At 46.7% G+C, this 18,459-nt stretch overlaps 1 protein-coding gene across 2 annotated transcripts in view; it reads right to left on the reverse strand.

The window, feature by feature from the left end:
* Positions 1 to 18,459, reverse strand: part of ACVR1 (activin A receptor type 1) — a 42,546-nt gene that overhangs the window by 14,012 nt on the left and 10,075 nt on the right. For both annotated transcript variants that reach the window (XM_085067227.1, XM_085067226.1), the window contains exons 2-4: positions 2,367 to 2,440; positions 1,534 to 1,800; positions 831 to 1,048 (exon numbers count right to left, since the gene is read on the reverse strand). In XM_085067227.1, the coding sequence (XP_084923353.1) occupies positions 831 to 1,048; positions 1,534 to 1,800; positions 2,367 to 2,418 (537 nt within the window). In that variant the 5' untranslated portion in view covers positions 2,419 to 2,440. The remainder of the gene's footprint in view (positions 1 to 830; positions 1,049 to 1,533; positions 1,801 to 2,366; positions 2,441 to 18,459) is intronic.

The raw sequence follows: 18,459 nt of genomic DNA on the forward strand, positions 1-18,459 counted from the left end.
CTCTTCAACCCTGCAGTGAAAGCACATTATGGCAAGACAGGATCAAAGAGGAAAATGTTTTCCAGGCTCTTAATGCTGGGGACATTTTATCTCAGCAATGCAAGAAGAAAACACTGCACTGCTTCAGAAACAAACACTCCATCTGCCTGAAGCTTGACTTGCTCTGCTCAGATAAAGCTGCTGGGACACTTGTGCTCTGGCCTCAGGGAAGGGACAGTCAGCCTCCAGAAAAGGAACACCCCCTCAGGTCATTATATTTTCCAGTGACCACATGAGCAAGAGCATATTTTGAAAACTGAGCTTTCAGTAAGCACTGCACATTTCTTAGAACTTCCACTGCTCTTCTCTCAACAAAATGTCACTGATATCCCAGTCATCCCAGAGTCCTGCTACCAAGATCACGGCAGTCAGATCTGAAGGTTTTAAATTAAAAAATTATCAGTATTTTCTTCTTCACCTAGCATCACATCTTTTCAAATCCTTCAGCTGTTGTGTATCAAAAAGGCAGGACAATTCTACACTGTTCCCATTACTTTAGGCCAGCCAACAGTCAGGCACACTCTGTTTTAGCGTGCTGACATTCCTTCCAGGAACACGAACAGTTTAGAGTGATTCTGCAGGTCAAAGGACCTATACTTGCCAAACCAATCTTTTGGTTAAAATTCATTTAAACTGCAGTTTTGAGAGCAAAGGAATGCCACCACTCAAGTCCTGAGGCCAAGTGGCTTGCCCTGGCAGCAAAAAGTCCTTTTAGTGATGTGGCCATGTGGAAGGAGGAGAGGGGAGTTGGGAAGTGAGGAAAACTCACCCCCTGCACACAGGTCACTTACTGCCAATGTGCTGTCCCCCACGTTCGAGGCAATGAGTCCCTCGATTGTGCCATACTCTGCATCCCTAGAGTTTAGCCTCTCCATGTGGTTTTTCTGTATTCTCCGGATGATCAGCACAGCTACTGCAGAAAAAACTATCAACACTATCACAGGAGCCAGGATAACGACGATTAGTGTTTCCATGCTGTAACCTGCAGCTTCTCCTTGAAAGGTTTGCCCTTGGAAAAGAGAGGGGAAGAGAAAAAGTGTGAAAAGAGAGAGAAAAAGATAAATTTGCCAATTCCCAGAGAAAGTCTTCAAACCCAGTAGCACTGACACCAACCCTCACCTCAGCACCCACGCAGTGTGAGAGAGGCTGTGCCACAGCCAGGTGAGAGCACACCTGCACAGATGATGCTCTGCCTGTGGAACAGCAGAATCTCACCTGCACAGAGCAACTTCTCACAGGCAGTGCCTCCATCCTGACCCCAACTACACACTGCAAGACACTCACTGCCTTGGCCACACAGACCATTCGACCCATGGGCATCAGATGTGTGCCAGCAGGCCCCAGGGTGGGGATGGGGTACAAAGGGCATCCTGTGCCCACTAAACCCTTCCTTCAGCCAGCACTGGAGCCATCTCTCTCCCACCACAGCACAACAGATCAATGCCAACCCCCTCTTCTTTCTCCAAATGCACTACTGATTAATGAAGCGCTCACCTTTGGAAGAGGGCAGCTGCACAGTGATGTTCATGTTGCACAGGTGTCCCTGGCAGCACTCCACAGCCTGGTAAGGGGACGGAGGCGTTTTGCACGTCATTTTTCTTTGTTCGTAGACCCAGAAGCAGCCTTTCTGGTAAACCTTAGCCCCATCATTGATGCTCAGGGCAGCAAAGCACTGCTGGCCTTGGCACCGATCCCCATTCCCACAGGACATGCCTTCACACACACATTCGTAAGGGACCATCTTGAGCTTCAGTTCATCATCTGTAAAAGGGAAGAGTCAAAGAAAAACATCATCCCGTTCTTAACAGCTTCAGTTAAAGGTAACAAAATCATGAGACAATAAATTCTGTTTAAGGGAAGAGATACTGTTTTCAGCTAGAGCTAAAGAGCTACTAAGTAGGAGATAACGATTCTAATTCAGCTATTTCAGCATGACAAAGATATGCCACTGCAGACACAAGAGACCTCTCTCAAGTAAGTTACATTTTGAAACGGAGAAAACCAAGTTACTTGCAAAAGCCTTTATTCAACCTTTTCCAAAGGCTGTTTGCAAAGTAGCAAGTATGCATCTTCCAGGAGCTCATCTCTCAAAACATCCAAGAGATCTTCAAATGAACCATTCCTGCTTTTCCATGACAGTGGAAATACTCTTCCCCTTTTTGCTGAGGCAAACGTTAAACACACTGCGTTCCAGAAAAGCTTCATGTGCACACAGCTGTATAAACCAGTTATGGAAGTCACTTTCCAAATCCAGTGCCCTTACTGGAGCAATCATGGAAGAGATCCCAAACACCACACTGAAAACTCTGACCTCACACAACACTCACCTTGCCAGCTCAGAGATGGGAACGCCATCACCATCAGCACAGGGAGAATCATAACTCCATCAACCACCCCGGAGCTGCAGAAAGGAGAGACACGAGAGCTCTGTACACTTCCACTGCTGTCAGAAAATGCAGCCACCCCAAAATCAGCGTTTAGCGATGGCTTTCATCAATTCCTTACACAAAACACAACACAACCCAAGGCTGATTGGTCTCCTTTTTAACTGTGTCTTGTTTCCCAAGTCATTTCTTTCACTTATAAAATTCGTGTGTTTACTGCAATTTCTTTTTAGATTCACAGAGACATAACATGCAACTACCACATAGATTGTAGTAGGCAAGTATGAACCCTCTCAGAACAAAGCAGGAATGTAATACAGAAGATACATTCTTTGAACCAGTTATTAAAAAGTTAAATTATTGTGAACTGAGAAGATATTCTGTAAAACTGTATAATATGGGCTTTGAGGGGAAACAGAAAAGATCTCCACCAGAAAAGTCAGAGTAACTTCCATGAACCCGCAAAACCCAAGGGAAGGGTTGGGATTTAACGCAGATAAATAAAGAAGAATTAAAAAGCAACCAGCAAAAGATGCACAAAATGTATTTTCTCTTCTAAACACAAGGATCTTTGCTGTTTGACCGGAGCTCCCGTAGCACAGCGGTTGCCAGGAGCCACTAGAGGGCATTGGGAACACGGGCAGGGATCCCAGCGCTCCAGCGATCTCAGAGCTCAGGGCTTCAGTGATCCCAGAGCTCCACGGCACGCTCCATACACACCGATGCAGATTCCAGCACATGCCACACTGCACACACAGGGATGCAGGGATCGCAGGGATCCAAGCACCCGGTGTTTCATACCCACAGAGCCATGCCATACTCCATACGCACCACTACAGAATACCACAGGGCAGAGAGGGAAACAGGACGCTGTGTCTGAGCTTCAGCCACGTACAGGGAAAAGTGGATCGTTTGGGTTTAACTTCCTCCTACAAAAGCACATTATCACTGAAAAACCAGAAACTTGCTATCAATGGAAAGGTCTCTTTCAAAGTGGCAGCTCCCAGATTTCCAAAAAAACCTGCTATGCAGTGCAGGCAAGGGAGGGACCATGGCTGCTGGGCAGGCCAGCATCTGCTCTAAGGCCAGCTTTGGATTCCAAAGCAGGAGTCCTTTAAACTGGCTTCAGAAGCCCTAATGAACAATAAGCCAAGTGCAAGACAGATGTAACGCTTGGTGAAGACATCCAGCATAACACCCAGACACACAATTGGTTTAGGTAACAGTTGACAGAATCCTTATGGTTTGCAGTCATGAAGTCCCAACACTACAGAATCCACCCTGAAACCCCAATGTCTCTACAACTTTCACAGCCAATATTGCTCTCTCTCCTAAGAAAACTGTTTGTGTCCTGCCAAATCATTCCTGTATAGCCTCACAGTAATGTGAAGGAGACGCCAGTTCTGTACTGGGACTGTCGGGACAGCAGCTGCAAGAAGCCACAAGGGAGAGAAGAACCAGTTCAGATGACCTGAAACACCACAGGCACTCCGACAGGCACTGGCTGTTGGGAAACAGCCTTTAGTCCCCAGTGCCACCACTGCGTACAGACCATGCCAGACAGTCATCCAATTAGTGCAGAAACTTCAGGTTGCATTTCATCTCCATATGACACAGACATGGGAACATGAAGCATGGGAGCAGCTCAGACTTTCCAGATGAGATCAGAAGCACCCAGATATCACTGACAGTCCCAGTGGCCACCCGCCAAGAGCCCAAGGGCTGTACATATTTTGCATGTACCTCACCAGATTCCTATCAAAAGAAAACATCCATAATACTGGATCACAGTTGTGGCATCCACAACAGCCACACGCGAACTGAATTCATCAACAGCTGTGTCTTCAGAAGGAGAAATGTGCATTTAAAAGCCATAATTCACAGCTTGCTCTTTAACTGAAGCTCACACAAAGGAGGTGCCAGCCCCCCAAGCAGCCCCACAAAGGCATTCCTTGCATCAGATAGCAGCAACCTTGAGCAGTCCTTTCTTATGGTCTAAATTTGGTTGCCAGAATTCAGAAGACAGAAGCCAGCCACCAACTCCATTTGGTAACCACCTGAAAACGCACAAGGCACACATCCATGAATCATGGCTCCAAAAATGTGCCAAAGTGCCACCCAGAAAGACCAAATGTCTCAGATTCAAGTCACCGCAAACACAGAGAGAGTGAAGGCCAGGATACTGGTTCTTCTGTATTGTGTACAAAGCAAAATCACAGCACTGCTGAGTAAGAATAAAACCACCAGGCAAAAGGCAACTTCACAGTGTAGAGTGTCCTGGAAGTTTCTCCTGATGAGGTCAGTAACTCTGGCATGTTCACAAAGAGCCAATCCCTTGGTTCTTAAAAGAAAAGGAAGAGGTAGCAAAGCATGAGCGTCTCTTATAAAAATAAACCCCTGCTCGCTCTCCCTCCTGGCACATCCAAGTACAGGTCCATGTACTGCCCATGCTGCCAGCCCACAGCTCCAGCTGACACACCAACTGCAGGAACAGCCTGGCATGGGACAAGACACTCACAGCGATGGACTGGGGGGGACAGACACATGACAACACAACCGCTTATCCCAGAAAGAAAAAAGTGTTTCCTAGTCAAAGGAGTGAGCCAGAAGCAGCACCAACTCCTACCTGAGCAGGGTGGGGAAGGCACAATCACAAAGAGCCTCTCCTTTAAGAGGGGAGGGCAGTGGCTCTCACGCAACCCCTACGGAACAAGCAGACCAACTGAAGGCCCAGAATGCACAACTGGCACTAAAGAGACCAAATGTAATTAGTCAGCTTCCCCATGCAGCGCAGCTGGGGAGCAGAGAGACTTGTGACCTTGTATGTGGGCTGAAGCCAATGGTCTATTCAACCAGGCAAAGTGCTGAGTCCCACACTCACATCACAGCCACTCAAGGCAGTGCTCCAGGCTGGGGCAGAGCAGCTGGAAAGCTGGGAAAGGCCTTGGGAGTGCTGGTGAAAGTGGCTGAACGTGGGCCATGTGCACCCAGGTGGGCAGGAAGGCCAAGGGCACCTGGCTTGTGTCAGCCGTAGTGTGACCAGCAGGACCAGAGCACGGCCTGTCCCCTGGACTGCTGGGGGCAGTTCTGGGGCCCTCTCAACAAGAAAGGCCTTGAGGGCTGGAGGGAAGAGAACAGAGCTGGGGAAGAGGCTGGAGTCCCAGAAGTGGCTGAGAGAGCTAGGGGAATCCAGCATTGAGAAAAGGAGGCTCAGGGGAGAGGGACCTTCTGGCTCTCCAAAACTCCCTGACAGGAGGGGACAGCCGGGGGGGTCAGACTCTGCTCCCAGGGAGCAAGGGACAGGACAAGAGGGAATGGCTTCAAGCTGTGCCAGGAGAGGTTCAGATCGTATACTGGGGAAAATTCCTCCATGGAAAGCGCCGTCTAGCACTGGCACAGGCTGCCTGGCACTACCCAGGACAGCGGTGGAGTCCCCATCCCTGGAGGGATTTAAAAGCTATGTGGATGTGGCACTTGGAGACGTGGGTTAGTGGTGGCCTTGGCAGTGCTGGAGGAATGGTTTGACTTCATTATCTTAGAGGGATTTTCCAACACCAACTATTCGGTGATTCCCTGTGGGCAGCAGAACCTCCCTGTGGCTGCAGGAGATACAACACAGAAGGCACTTGCCCCAGTGTAAAAGCTCAGGCTGTGTGCAGGTATTGCATCATTACAGGGGGCTTAGGCAATCCACTGACAGATGCCTTACTCAAACCATGAAGCAAGCACAGACACTTTTAAATCCATCTGCAACTTCCCAGTGCCTTTGAAGCCACATGTGTATCTTTCCATATCATTTGTTGCCTTGCAGGGTAAATAAATTCACCAGGAGGCAACTATGAAGCATTAGCATTGCCCCATGGAAAAGCTTTCCCCTGCAGACCCTGCATGCAGCAACATCCCTTAGAAGCCCTTATTCACAAAGTCCCTGTCCATGGTTCACTGATCACATCACCTCTGGGAGCGCCTGGAAAGTGAAGTGTGCAATTCCACATGTGCAGAGAACCAGCACACAAAGAACATGCATGGGTTTGCAGATCCATGAGCCACTCAAGGGAATGCTCAGGTTCAGGTTTCACCTCACACAAATGTGCCCAAGGCACTGCACAGGTATCTGCTCAAGACACTTGGATACACAGGAATTATTGTGGCTTCTCACATATTTCACATATAAACAAAGGTGTTATTTTATTATGCTACACACATTTCCTTGCTGCACAGGTATATTCTTACGTGGGACACAGACAGCCCCTAGCCGTGGGGAACACTGCATTCCATAACTGCCAGGAAAAAGGCTCCACAGCTGTAAAGCTCCCCAGACACTTCCCTGGTAGGCACAAGTCAGAGCTATAGACAACCCTGAATACCACTCTACCAAGGCCATTCTAGATGCCCACAAAGTGGGGAAAATCCCCATGAACATCTGGTGACTTCATCTGTGCTAAGGCCTTGGGCTTAGGAGGCAAGCAGAGCACTCCTGCACATCCTGCTGCTAGACATGACACTTTTCCAGCTGGAATGGTTCTCTGTCAAAAGACAGTATACTGTCACATCTCAGCACAAAACTGCCAATGAAGATACAAACTACCCCAACAGGACACCTGGATTTAACCAGCAGCTGTGAGTACATCCCAAACACAAATAATTTCAACAGAGAGATTATCAGGAATTGCCCGTAAAAGCTGTTTCTGAATAGTTTAGGAAAAAAAGATTAAAATAACCACACAAACCCAAAATGCACCCAGTAAGAGTGACTTACTTTTAACTTACTCAAAGCCTACCTCTCTGAGCCTGGGCCTGCTTTCCTCCAGCCAGCAAGACTCTGTTTATTCCAGATGTTATCTGTGCAGTGTGTGATGAAGGAGCTCAGGGAGAAACACACAGGAACTGGCAGGCATTTTGAGATGGCCCATCACACACTACTCCTGTGGTATCCCGGTGTGTCCTGACCAGGGAAAACAAGGAGGATGGGCACGACCACTTGGCCCCATTGCCATGTGCACAGCAAGGGCACAGCGTGGCACAGCTCCAGTGTCACTGGGATATGGTTCAGCAGCCCCAGAGCACTGCCATGGCTCTGAGCAGCTCCCCCAACAGCAAAAACACAGCCCCCAGCGGAATCCCCTGCTCTCCAAATAAACATCACTCCCACCGACAGCTGCATTATAATCTCAGTGAAAAACTGAGACAGTTGAACTCACAGTCTAAATGAGATCACTGACTGCTAATCATTTTCAAATGCTTTTTAGTAACCAGTTAAATATTACATAGTTCGCCTGTTCGGAGTTTCTGCAGAACACTCCAGCCAACCAAAACAAACATTTCCAAAAACAAATCTTTAGCTTGGTTATCACCCACAAAGTCCTAATTTTTCCTAAGAGAAGCTGTTTGGGTTTTTTTCCTGGTTTTCCTTGTTTTTCTTTACACAAATTTTAAATATTCATGTCTTTATCCTGGGTTGCAGAGAAGCAACCAGTCTGATGATGCACACAGCTTTTAGAGACCATCTCTCACTGGGGTGAGCCCTGCTGCAAGATAACAATGTTGTCTAGTTCCTACAAATGCATTAATTAAGCAGCGTCTCCCTCCAGTCTCAGTGTGTTTTCACACATGCAGGGACCTACAGAGGTGCAAATGCTTTTATTCGAAGTCCCTGACGCTATCAGGTCAGATCACTCAGAGCCAAACTCTGAGTGAAGTGAAGGCACTTTTGGAAGCTCCCTCCGCCACAGGACTCTCCAGGTGACCCCTCATCTGTGTTGATATTTCACTCCTCACTCCCAGTGAAGACCCTCATTTGCACATCAACAATCCCAGCAAGATTTTGCCTGCCTGGGTAAATCTGAACCTCCAGAGTCATTTTCACAGGGTCATCACCACAAGAATATTCTACTTCTGCCCTTTAGCCCAAGCACCCCACCCTGAGTGCAGTTTGGGGTATTTTGATGAAAATTAGCCACAAGATTTTTTCTTTAACCCATTTCACTGCATTGTCAGAATAATACAATGGCAGCATGACACAGCAAATACAGCCACTAGTTAAAATAGAACCATCAAAGATGGAAATACTATAAATATATGTATTTTTATTTGTGTATATATATAAATCTATGAACCTGAGCAGGACAGGAGCAGGAGAGGCACAGAGGAACACCATACCATGGCAGGGGCACCAAGGAGAGACAGAAGAACCTGGTTTCACACCTCTGGCTCACTACTCAGGGATTACGCTGGGATTAGAGTGGCATTCTTCAGGAGTGATGGTCTGCTACAAAGTCGGAAAGGTTAAGGGACACAGAAGAGTCAGGTGTTCCTTCTGCACCCCACTTAAGTTTAACTGCTCCTAGCCTCAGCCAGCCAAAGAAAATTAACCAACATTTTTAGAGCAATCAGACTGAGAACAGCAGTTTCTGACACTCCATAGGCACAAGTCACCAAACAGCATTTCCTCTTTGTAGTGCATTTCATTAACTATTACTCTCAGTCCAGAAAACTGAATGCAATTAGCAATCTCAAGAAGAAGGAAACACCCTGCTGCATGAGAAAGCCAAATCTTCAGAGATTATGCTAGACCACCCCAGAATTTTAGCAGTACTGTTCTACAGTTTGGTCTTGCCTATTTGGACAGACCAGAGCCACATTAGTCTGTTTTTAAATCCAAGATACAAACAAAGCAGGTCCTAATACAGCCCTGGTGCTCTGCAGCCTCCCATCTTCTGCTAGCACTCTGCAGATGAGACACTCCAGAGCAGGAATGTACAGAGCCTCATGAAATCCATAAATAACAGTGAGGGGCACTCATTGCTAGGGGGAATGCAGCTGTCTTGAAGAAGATAGTAAGGTGAAGACTAGATGAGGCTTTTCGCCATCCTAGAACCCTCCAGTTGTATTTCTGTTCTTCCCACATCAGCAACATTCACCTCAACGCTACAGTTCACACCAAAGCTTTAGGTTCTCTCCCTACACTACGTTTCTCTCCTCTGCAGTGCTCCAGCTCCCTAAAAGCATCCTGCAAGTTTTCCCCCTTTCTCACCTAAGGCTTCCTAAGGTACCACAGCCTCCACTACAGGGCTCTGTTTCGCTCATATCTTACCTGTGGCAGCCTCACCTGAGACACTGATCCAGGTAACATTCAAGCCTCTGGGCTAAAACAGCTCAAGAACTTTCTTTCCAAATCCCTTTGTCCTGGCATTCCTCAGTGGCTTTTTTAGCAAACCCCCGTGTCCCTTCCTGGTACAGGAGCTCCCCATTACAGTCCCAACTGAGGTCCATCACTGCCTGCTACACATCCCTCTGTCCAATCACCACCTTGTCACCTCTCCCAACACCAAATTTATCCCAATTATACACAATTCTGACACTTCCTTCCAGAGCAGTTTCAACTGTTCCCTTTCCATCTATTAGCTGTACGCTGTCAAACTCATGCATCTCACATGGCCTTGCCAAACCCAACAGTACCTGCAGATCTTCAGAAAGCCATTCCATAGAATCCTACAGACTTCTGTTTTAATTGACCTCACACACACTTAGCTGTGGCATGAAGCACAATGAATGCTAAAGCTCTCCTTAGGGATCAGTCTGGCTTTGGAGCTCCGCAGACTGCCCAAGAGCAACACACCTATCACCAGCTGGGCACAAGGCCACACTCATGATTCCACTGAGCTTATGACATATATCCACTGGCCATTTACAAGGTCCAGCATCTCCGCAGAGTGGACCCAGCCATGACTGTAAATGTAACACACTGAAGACAGTGAGTCAAAGACAACCTTCACCAACCACTCCTGAACACAGGAGCCCCCTTCACTCATGGGCCGTGATGGAGGAAGGGGTCATTCTGAATAGGGCACAAGGCAGCACTTGTTCACACGGAGCAGGTGACCATGCCACTCTTTTTCCAACAACATAAAGCCATTTTCCTCTGAGAGGAAAACTTAAGTTAAAGGAGTGAATGTACTTCCCACAAATAACCTGCTCTACAAACTGCTCCTACAAAGGGGAAAAAAGCACTGTCCAAGGCACAAGGAAATAAATTTTGCATACTCTGGATAGTAACTGTCATCAACCTGACAGCCAGATAATGCTGAAGGAAAGGTCCAACAGTCAGTACAAAAAGGTTTCCACGTCCCTATCACTGCTCAGTGGAAATGGAAAGCCAGGTTGGTCAACAAGGCCAGATCTGACTCCACAAAAACCTTCTGTGTTTTCACTCATCTTCTTGCCACAAGACAGGCTCTGCTGGGTTTCATGCTCTAAAACTTTCCACTCAAAAAAAAAAAAAAAAAAAAGAAGCACCAAAACCCTACCCCAGGTTCTCACCAGTGTGGCTCTAATTGTGAGCACTCTGAAGTTTGCAGGAACACAGCTGCAGAGAGAAAGCAGGAGCTGCCATGTCTGCCTGTGAGCATTCAATTAGGCCAGGAATCAACTTCAGCTGGACTAGACACTAAGGAAACCACAATAAAATGGACTGAAGCATCCAAAATTATTCTCAGAAAATAGGCCAGACCAGGCATGAAAACATCTGGGCTTGGCTTGAGTCATGAACCACATGACCAAGACACCCCACTGCTGCCTGCGGGCCCAAGTGAGGAATGTGAGCAGCACAAAGGTAGGCAGCAGCAGTCTCCTACACCCAGGCTCCCTTTCTGCAAGAGGCCCTTTATTCTGAAGTGTCTTGCACAGCCCAGTCCAGTGGGATTTTTAAGAATGGTGTTTCGGAGACGCCAGGCAATGCATACACGATCACAGCTGGTCAGGCAGCCAGCTCCAGGCAGGTACTCCCACCTGAGGCAAAAACAAGGCAAAAAAGGGTTAAACTGTTCCAATCCGGGCCTGTGCTGACACACATGTCCAGCTGGCCAATACTGCACATGCTCCAAGGATCCCTTACTCTGCTGCACCAACACACAGCAGCTCTCCTCCCTCCCACCTACCCAGACCCTCGTTCCAGCAACTTACACAAACTGATGAGGACAAGTTTATCCCAATTCTAAGCAGCAAACAGCCATGACTTCAGACACCAGAAGGATTGCAGCAGTTCAGCTTCATGTCCCTCAGATGGCTCAGGGTCAGCACTATTCCCTGCTAGCTTTACAGTATTAAGGCAAGTGAGCTGAGCATTCTCACCAGAACTGCCCTCTGAGGCCAGAAAGCCCTGAAGGACACTATGCCACGTGGGGTCAGGACATCAACCAGAAACTGCTACTTCCTAGACTCGATAATGAAAAAGGGAAAAAAGAAAAGGAGGAAATCAGTGGAACTGCAGCAATTATTTAAAAATAATCTGCTCATACATTTTAGAAATAAGCCTGACAGGAGGAACAGGTATGAAAGAGACACAGGACATGGCATATTTAGATATTTAATATAACACAGAAAGTGGATAGACTATTATACATATAACCTATGGACTAACCCAGGAAATCCCATTTCTGGCCACCACATGTACTCCTATAATGCATTTCAGCACTCTTACTTCAGAGTGAACTGAGCTTGATCCCCGTATTGGGAAGGTGCAACCACATAAGGCTCCAAGCTGCCCAGAAGAGGCTGAGAACTTGATGTCTACATTTCAGGACAGAGCACATTTCCTACACACCAGGAACAGAGCTTGCAGCTTAGTCTCCTCCAGAAGAAATCAAGCACACACATGCCCAAACCACTCTGCAACTCACAGTAAATGCAACTCCTCGCAGGGACAAGATTAAAAACACGCACTGGTGCTCCAAGACAGAGTCCCAATGAGGGTAAGAGCCACCGAGCCATTTGACCTCAAAAGCATGTTTGACCAACAGCCCCGCACCTCAGCTCCGCACCTCCCAAAACCCACAGGCAGCTGCTGAGGGCAAGCAGGACAGCAAGAAGGATATTGGGGGGAGAAGCAAGGAGGTTAAGAATTAACTTTGAATGGGAAAAGGTGGGGGTTGCACACCTGAACCAGGTGCACTGCTCCCCACAGAAGTCACTGTTCAGTGTCACAGTGGTGGCCCCAGCCCAGCAGCTGTCACCTCCCGCAGCTGGCACCGGGCACTGCCAATCCAGGACTGCTTCCCAGGGCAGCCACCCTGCTCCACTGGCTCTTCAGCAGCGTGTGCACCATTAATGAAGGTTTTATCTCTCCCTTTTCCTGTCAGCTCAGATCCAGACAGGCTGACTCTGTTACCATTAAGAATGCTTATTTTTCCCCTATTCACTATCTCCAAGCCAAAACAACATCTGGAACTTCAGCTTGCCATACAAAGAGAGACAGATTAAAACTGGAAAAAGCTACACATCAGCTTCCCAAGCTTTATATGTTTCTGCTTTTATTTGAATTTCCCACATGTACCTTCCAAAACAGCTCCACAGGGAGAAAAACTGAGTCCTTCATAGAGACTCCCAAACACAATGTAAGCCCTTCCATTTCACAATAACCTCAAATGATTATCAGAAAAATAACAGGAGCAAAACTGATTGGAAAGTTTAGAGCAAGAATTTACCATCTGCTCCTTACACAAAAGAGAGGTGACATACCAGTGACCTAGAAAAGGAAATTAAACAAAGAATATTACTGGTGTGTGTTACTTGATAAAGTAATGGAAAAAAAGCCTGGCGCCATTTCAAGCTACATAAAGGTCCTACTTTAACAGACAGCTGTCTCCAGTGTCATTTAAGTGTGCTTTTTGCTTAGATCATGGTCAATGAATCATGAAAATCAATACAGACAGAAAACATAAAACCACGCTGCAGACAGGCTCAGCAGCGGAGCGTGTACCAACTAGCACCAGCCTCGGCTGGAGAGAGACATGCCAAATAAACACAGACTAGTTTTTACAACAACATTTATTTAACTCTTAGTAGTTAATTAACAGAAGTCATGACTACTGGTTATTTTCTAACCAGCCATCCCACTGCAGTTATGCACTCCAGGCTCACCACCCAAGCTCTCCTCTCCCCCACATGTGCCGCCTCTGCCCCGGTGGCTCCCGGCCTCACCCACAGCTGGCCTCCAGCCCAGCTCCCAGCTCTGAGCACAGCTGGGCTCTCAGGGACAGCGTGACCAAGCGATGGTGGCCAACATGCTCTCCAGAATGGACCAGCTCTGCCATCCCACAGCACCCAGCATGGGAGCTGCCAGCCAAGGCCAGCTGGGGTGCTGGGCCAGCCCTTCCCCAAGGCCACGCTGCAGCCTGCTAAGCAACGAATGCTCTCAGAGCAAGAATTTTCATTTCCCAGCCCCCCTGGACAAGTTACTCTGCTGCCGGTCCTGGGCCGCAGGAAGCTGCCATGCTGCTGCCAATCGCAGTATTATTTTCAGCTGACAATCATGTAAAACCAATTTGAATGGCCAAAGCAGAATGAAGAGTATGTTTCCAGGAAGAAACAAAACAAGTGTCACGAGTTTCTGTGTCTAGCATCAGAGTTTTAACATAACACAGAGTGGAACCCAATTAAAATAGTTCTTGTTGAACGGAATCGGCTGTGTTGCAAGTGGAAGGACAGAGAGCCAGCCCCCACATTGTACCAGTGCTTTGACAGTCTCATAGCAATGACCATCAATTCAAACACACAGCTCACGCCAACTCCAGCGAAGCAACAGCAGCTTAAGCTCAAATGGTAATTTGCTGCTGAATACACACAAAAACTCTATGCAACACTCAGAAATTACTCATGTTTTAGCAGATTTCTGCTTTGCACCCAGCTGTTGCTTGTTCACAAGGCATCTACTCACGTATTAGCCATTTCCCCTCTGAAAAGCAGGATTAACTCACCGCGACAGTACTCAGCAGCAGTGACACTTCGCCCACCCAGCCCCTGTCCCCACAGGTCCCCAGCCTGCCCTGCAGCTCCAAAGGAAGCTGAGCACTGCCAACAAACAGGCAGATCTGAGCTGAATAAATGAATTCTTTATCAATGCTTCTAATACATTCTTTTTCTGTCAGTTGGCTGAAAAAACAGGAATTACTAAATCATCCCCAAAACCCCCAGAACTGACTGAACAATATGAACTCACTTGACAGTATATGCCAGTAAAAACAGAAGTCCCCCCTACTGATCTGCACAGCCCTTTGTCTGGGCACATTCACTACAGACATGGACAAGACTGTGTTCCTTTGTACCAGAACTTTGGACTGATCTGTCCCACTGTGGTCTGATGGCAAGGTCTTCCTCCGTGTCCCTCGCGCCATTTTCAGGACAGATAATCTAACATTCCTCATGGCTTCCCAGAGCAAGGATAATCACGACCTAGGATAGCAGAGTTTGAAGCTAAAACCAGTGAACCACTATTGAGTGAACTTAGTTGTTGGTCAGGTTTGTTTCTCATGAAGAGACATTTATGCAGTCAAACAAAATCTGCTCTGCCTAAGATTTCCCTTAATTTGAAGACCACTGCAGCAGCATTCTCCCAATACCTATTTCATGACCATGCAGGAAACTGAAGTGTAGCTACCTACATGAGTTACATGGCAAAACTACTTTACCAAGAAAAGCACTTTGATTTTCTTCTTTTTTTCTGTTCCCCTTCTTAACACCATTATCCTTTCCACTCATTCCAAGTCCCTCAAAGTGATCATTTTCACTCCATTTTCTGGAACTTCCCCTATCTGTCACCTTCATACCTGCCTTGCAGACCTGGCAATCTCCTTCTCTACAGTTATCTTCTGCACTAGAAGGACTCCTCATCTACTAGAGAGCAGATAATTTTCAAACCTTGTCATCTTTTTCAGGGCGGGGGGGAGCAGTAAGAGGGCAGAGTCAGCAAACATTTTCGTAAGAGCTTTTGAGCTTTTTTGTTCACTTTTCCCTGCTGGGTTCTGAGGCGTGCAGCCAGGGTGCCAGTGAGCTGTGATCTTCAGCAGTGGCATTGAACACACAACACCACAGTCTGGGGCCTGGGGAAGACAGGGGCTGTTGGACAACACTGAACATGGACCCACAGATACAAACACTGCTGCAAGAAACCCAACTGCTAACAACTGAGCTTTAGCTAAGAACGCTGCTAAGACATGACTCCTCACCCGCAGCTGCTCAGAGGGACACCTAATTTTGGACCTGCAACTGTACATTACCTCCTCCAGCAATAAACCCCACATGTCCCTGCAGCACTCAGTGCCCTGTTCCTTGCTCTGGAGTCCTACCATCGTCCCACCTCTGCACAGCCAGAGGCAGACAGGCTCCTCTGAGCACCACAGGTAAGCCTGGAGCACAAGGCAGGTCGCATCTACAAACTGCTGGGAACACAAATTCCAAGCAAAGGCTCTGCTCCACAGTCTGTATTTGACCAAATCAACACAGCCTCAGCTCACCTGTCACCAGGTGAGGAGGAGAAGGCAGGAGATGTTTGAACAGCTCTGTTGTCACCCATGCAAAGGCCTGTGCTGTCACTGCACCATGACAGAGGTGCCAGCAGCACCAGCTCAGAGCAGGCAGAACAAGCCACGGAACAAACCCAAAAACAGAGTTCCCACAGCAGGGCTGCAAAGAAATCAAACAGCTTCAAAATAATTCTGTGGTAAACTTCCCAGGGGCAGAGTTGCTAAACCAGCAATTCTGGGGAGGGCTGGACGAGCCAGAGTTCTCCACAGGTCTGCACGACTCCCTGGGAGAAAGCAATCCCTGGCCACCCGAAAATCCAGCCAGGCTGCACAAGCTGCTCCCAGCAAGGAACACCACACAGCCTGACTTCAGCACTATATGGAGTCTTTCCATCCTTCCTAGACTGCTCCAGTTCCTGCACACAGCTCCAGGGGCTGTGTTGTACCACACTACCATTAGAGTTTTCTTATGAAGGTAAGAGCTTCTTTGGACCTTTAATTCTGCTGATGGAGATTTCACTCCACCTTCACCCCCGTCCTCCTGTCTCCTCCCTCAAATCCAGAGTTTTATTCTTAGACAGGCATTAAATGACAGCAACATAATTTCAAAGTACTTCACAGCCCCAACCCTTCCCAGCTCCTGCTGGATAAATTCTCAGATGAACATACACCACCAGAAGATAGCCACACTCGCCTTTTGCTGCAGCCATTCCACTTGAGGAGGGATGTACTTGGGATCTGGTGTACTACCAGGAAAAAAATAGCTACAGAAATTCAAAATAAACCAAACTGAGTAATTATGTGAGCACAATTATTAAAAATTCAAGGTTTAAAACAAACAAAATTTAAAAATCCCCCCACAACCCACACATTTGGAATTTTACCTGGTTTTCTGAAATTTTCAAAACAGCATTTTACATTTGCACAGGTAGAATATTCATTTCAGGTTTTGGAATGTATTTAAATACTTCCAAGTTGATCAAGGTGATTTAAGTCAGGAAGCTGAGTACAATTTTAATAACCAATTTTACATCTGATTTTATACTTATTTTTTGTTCTTTTCTAAGAAAGATCATTTCCCTCTCCATCCCTTTACTCCAACATCCAGGTCCGTACTTTTTATGGAAAAGGATACATTTGTTTTGATTATTCACTCTTACAAACACAGTATTTTAAAATTTATTTTTAATTGGAAGATAAGATCACCCTGTTTCTCAGCCCATGGATCAGCTTTGCTGCTTTTGGGAGTCCCAGGGGATGCCCCCACCAGCCCTCACACTACTGTGACAGTGTGGAAGATCTGAAACACTCTTCACAAATCTCTGACATGTTAGACTGGGAGGGTGTCTTCAACCACCTTTAAGCCCTCCTCATGATGCAGCTGGGCTGAGCATTTAACAAACTTTATTTAGCATTTACTGTGGGTTTTTATGAAAAACAAGTAAATAAAAACACAAATTAAATTAAACCCAAAACACTTCAGCCATTTAGGGTAATTTTAACTCTTATACTCCAGATGCACAACCCCGAAGGTGCCGCCTCTTTCTGAAGGACTTTCAGGAGAGGATCAGCTCAGCAATGCAAATGTCATTACTTCTTCAACTCTCTCCAAAAAGGTCTAAGTTTTAGCTTGCTAGTTCTTAATTCAGAATAAAATCAAATGTTATTTTTTGCATGTTTTACATGGAAAATATTTACTATGTTCATTTATTGTATTTCAACATTTTAAATTACTTTTAACAGAGAAGACACATTCTTTGTGGGTTGTTTGTCTTGCAAGAAAGTGGCCTTTCAAGATCAAAGAATCAACAGAATCTCCCTTTAACATCAGATACTCAAATATTTCCTTAGTATCTCAGGAAACTGACCAAATATTACACCAGAAAACCCACCTTCATGCTCAGCTCTCACCCATATTGGCCATACAAGCCTATTTCCTTTGGCCTTTCCTTTCCTGGGTTTGCATCTTGACACAGTAGCTGCTGTGCCTCTTGACCCATAATCATCTCCCAAAAAGAAGGTAAAACATTAAGCACTTTTTTCCTTCAGCTGTGGTCCTAAGAAGTATTTGGGTAAAACCTGTGAGCTGCACCAAGCTGTCAGCTAACACACTTACAGACATCTTTCAAACAATTATGCCATGCAAGTCCAACATTCATTTTTTAATTAACATGCCATTATGAACTCAATTTCAGAAAAATCCTTCAGTCACATACAAACAAACACACCTGTGGGACTGAAACGAGATCAATCATGTCAAAACAGCCTTAAAATTTTTGGAACATTTTAGAACTTTGAGGGAAAAAACACATCCATTTTCCACTGCTGGCACACCAACCCCTCAGAGACTTCATTTACAGCCTATGGGTCACCGCTGTTTGTGGCTTTGGTTTCAGTTTATTTCCCTTCGTGTCCACACTGGCCAGCATTTCAGAAAGAACCTTTTCTACACACCTGTCTGCTGCCAGAGCCCTACTCCTTTGGGGCACCCCGAAGTTCCCCTGCAGAGTGCAGCCCAACAAAGGACTGTGGCCTCCAACCTCTGCACCCCAGGAGCAGAGCCCTCACACTTCCTACCAAGGAAAAAGCTGTTAAAAAACACAGTCCCATCCTGTCAGATGACACACATTCTACTGGGAACTGCTCAGGTAAGGCCATCCCAAGCCAAACATAGCAATCCTTTGCCATCACACTTCTCCTGACTTGCCAGCAAGGACCTTTCCACAATGCTGGGGCAC

The sequence above is a fragment of the Lichenostomus cassidix genome, chromosome 7, assembly GCF_008360975.1.
Source record: "Lichenostomus cassidix isolate B80296 chromosome 7, HeHo_3.0, whole genome shotgun sequence".
In the NCBI taxonomy this organism is placed as follows: domain Eukaryota; kingdom Metazoa; phylum Chordata; class Aves; order Passeriformes; family Meliphagidae; genus Lichenostomus; species Lichenostomus cassidix.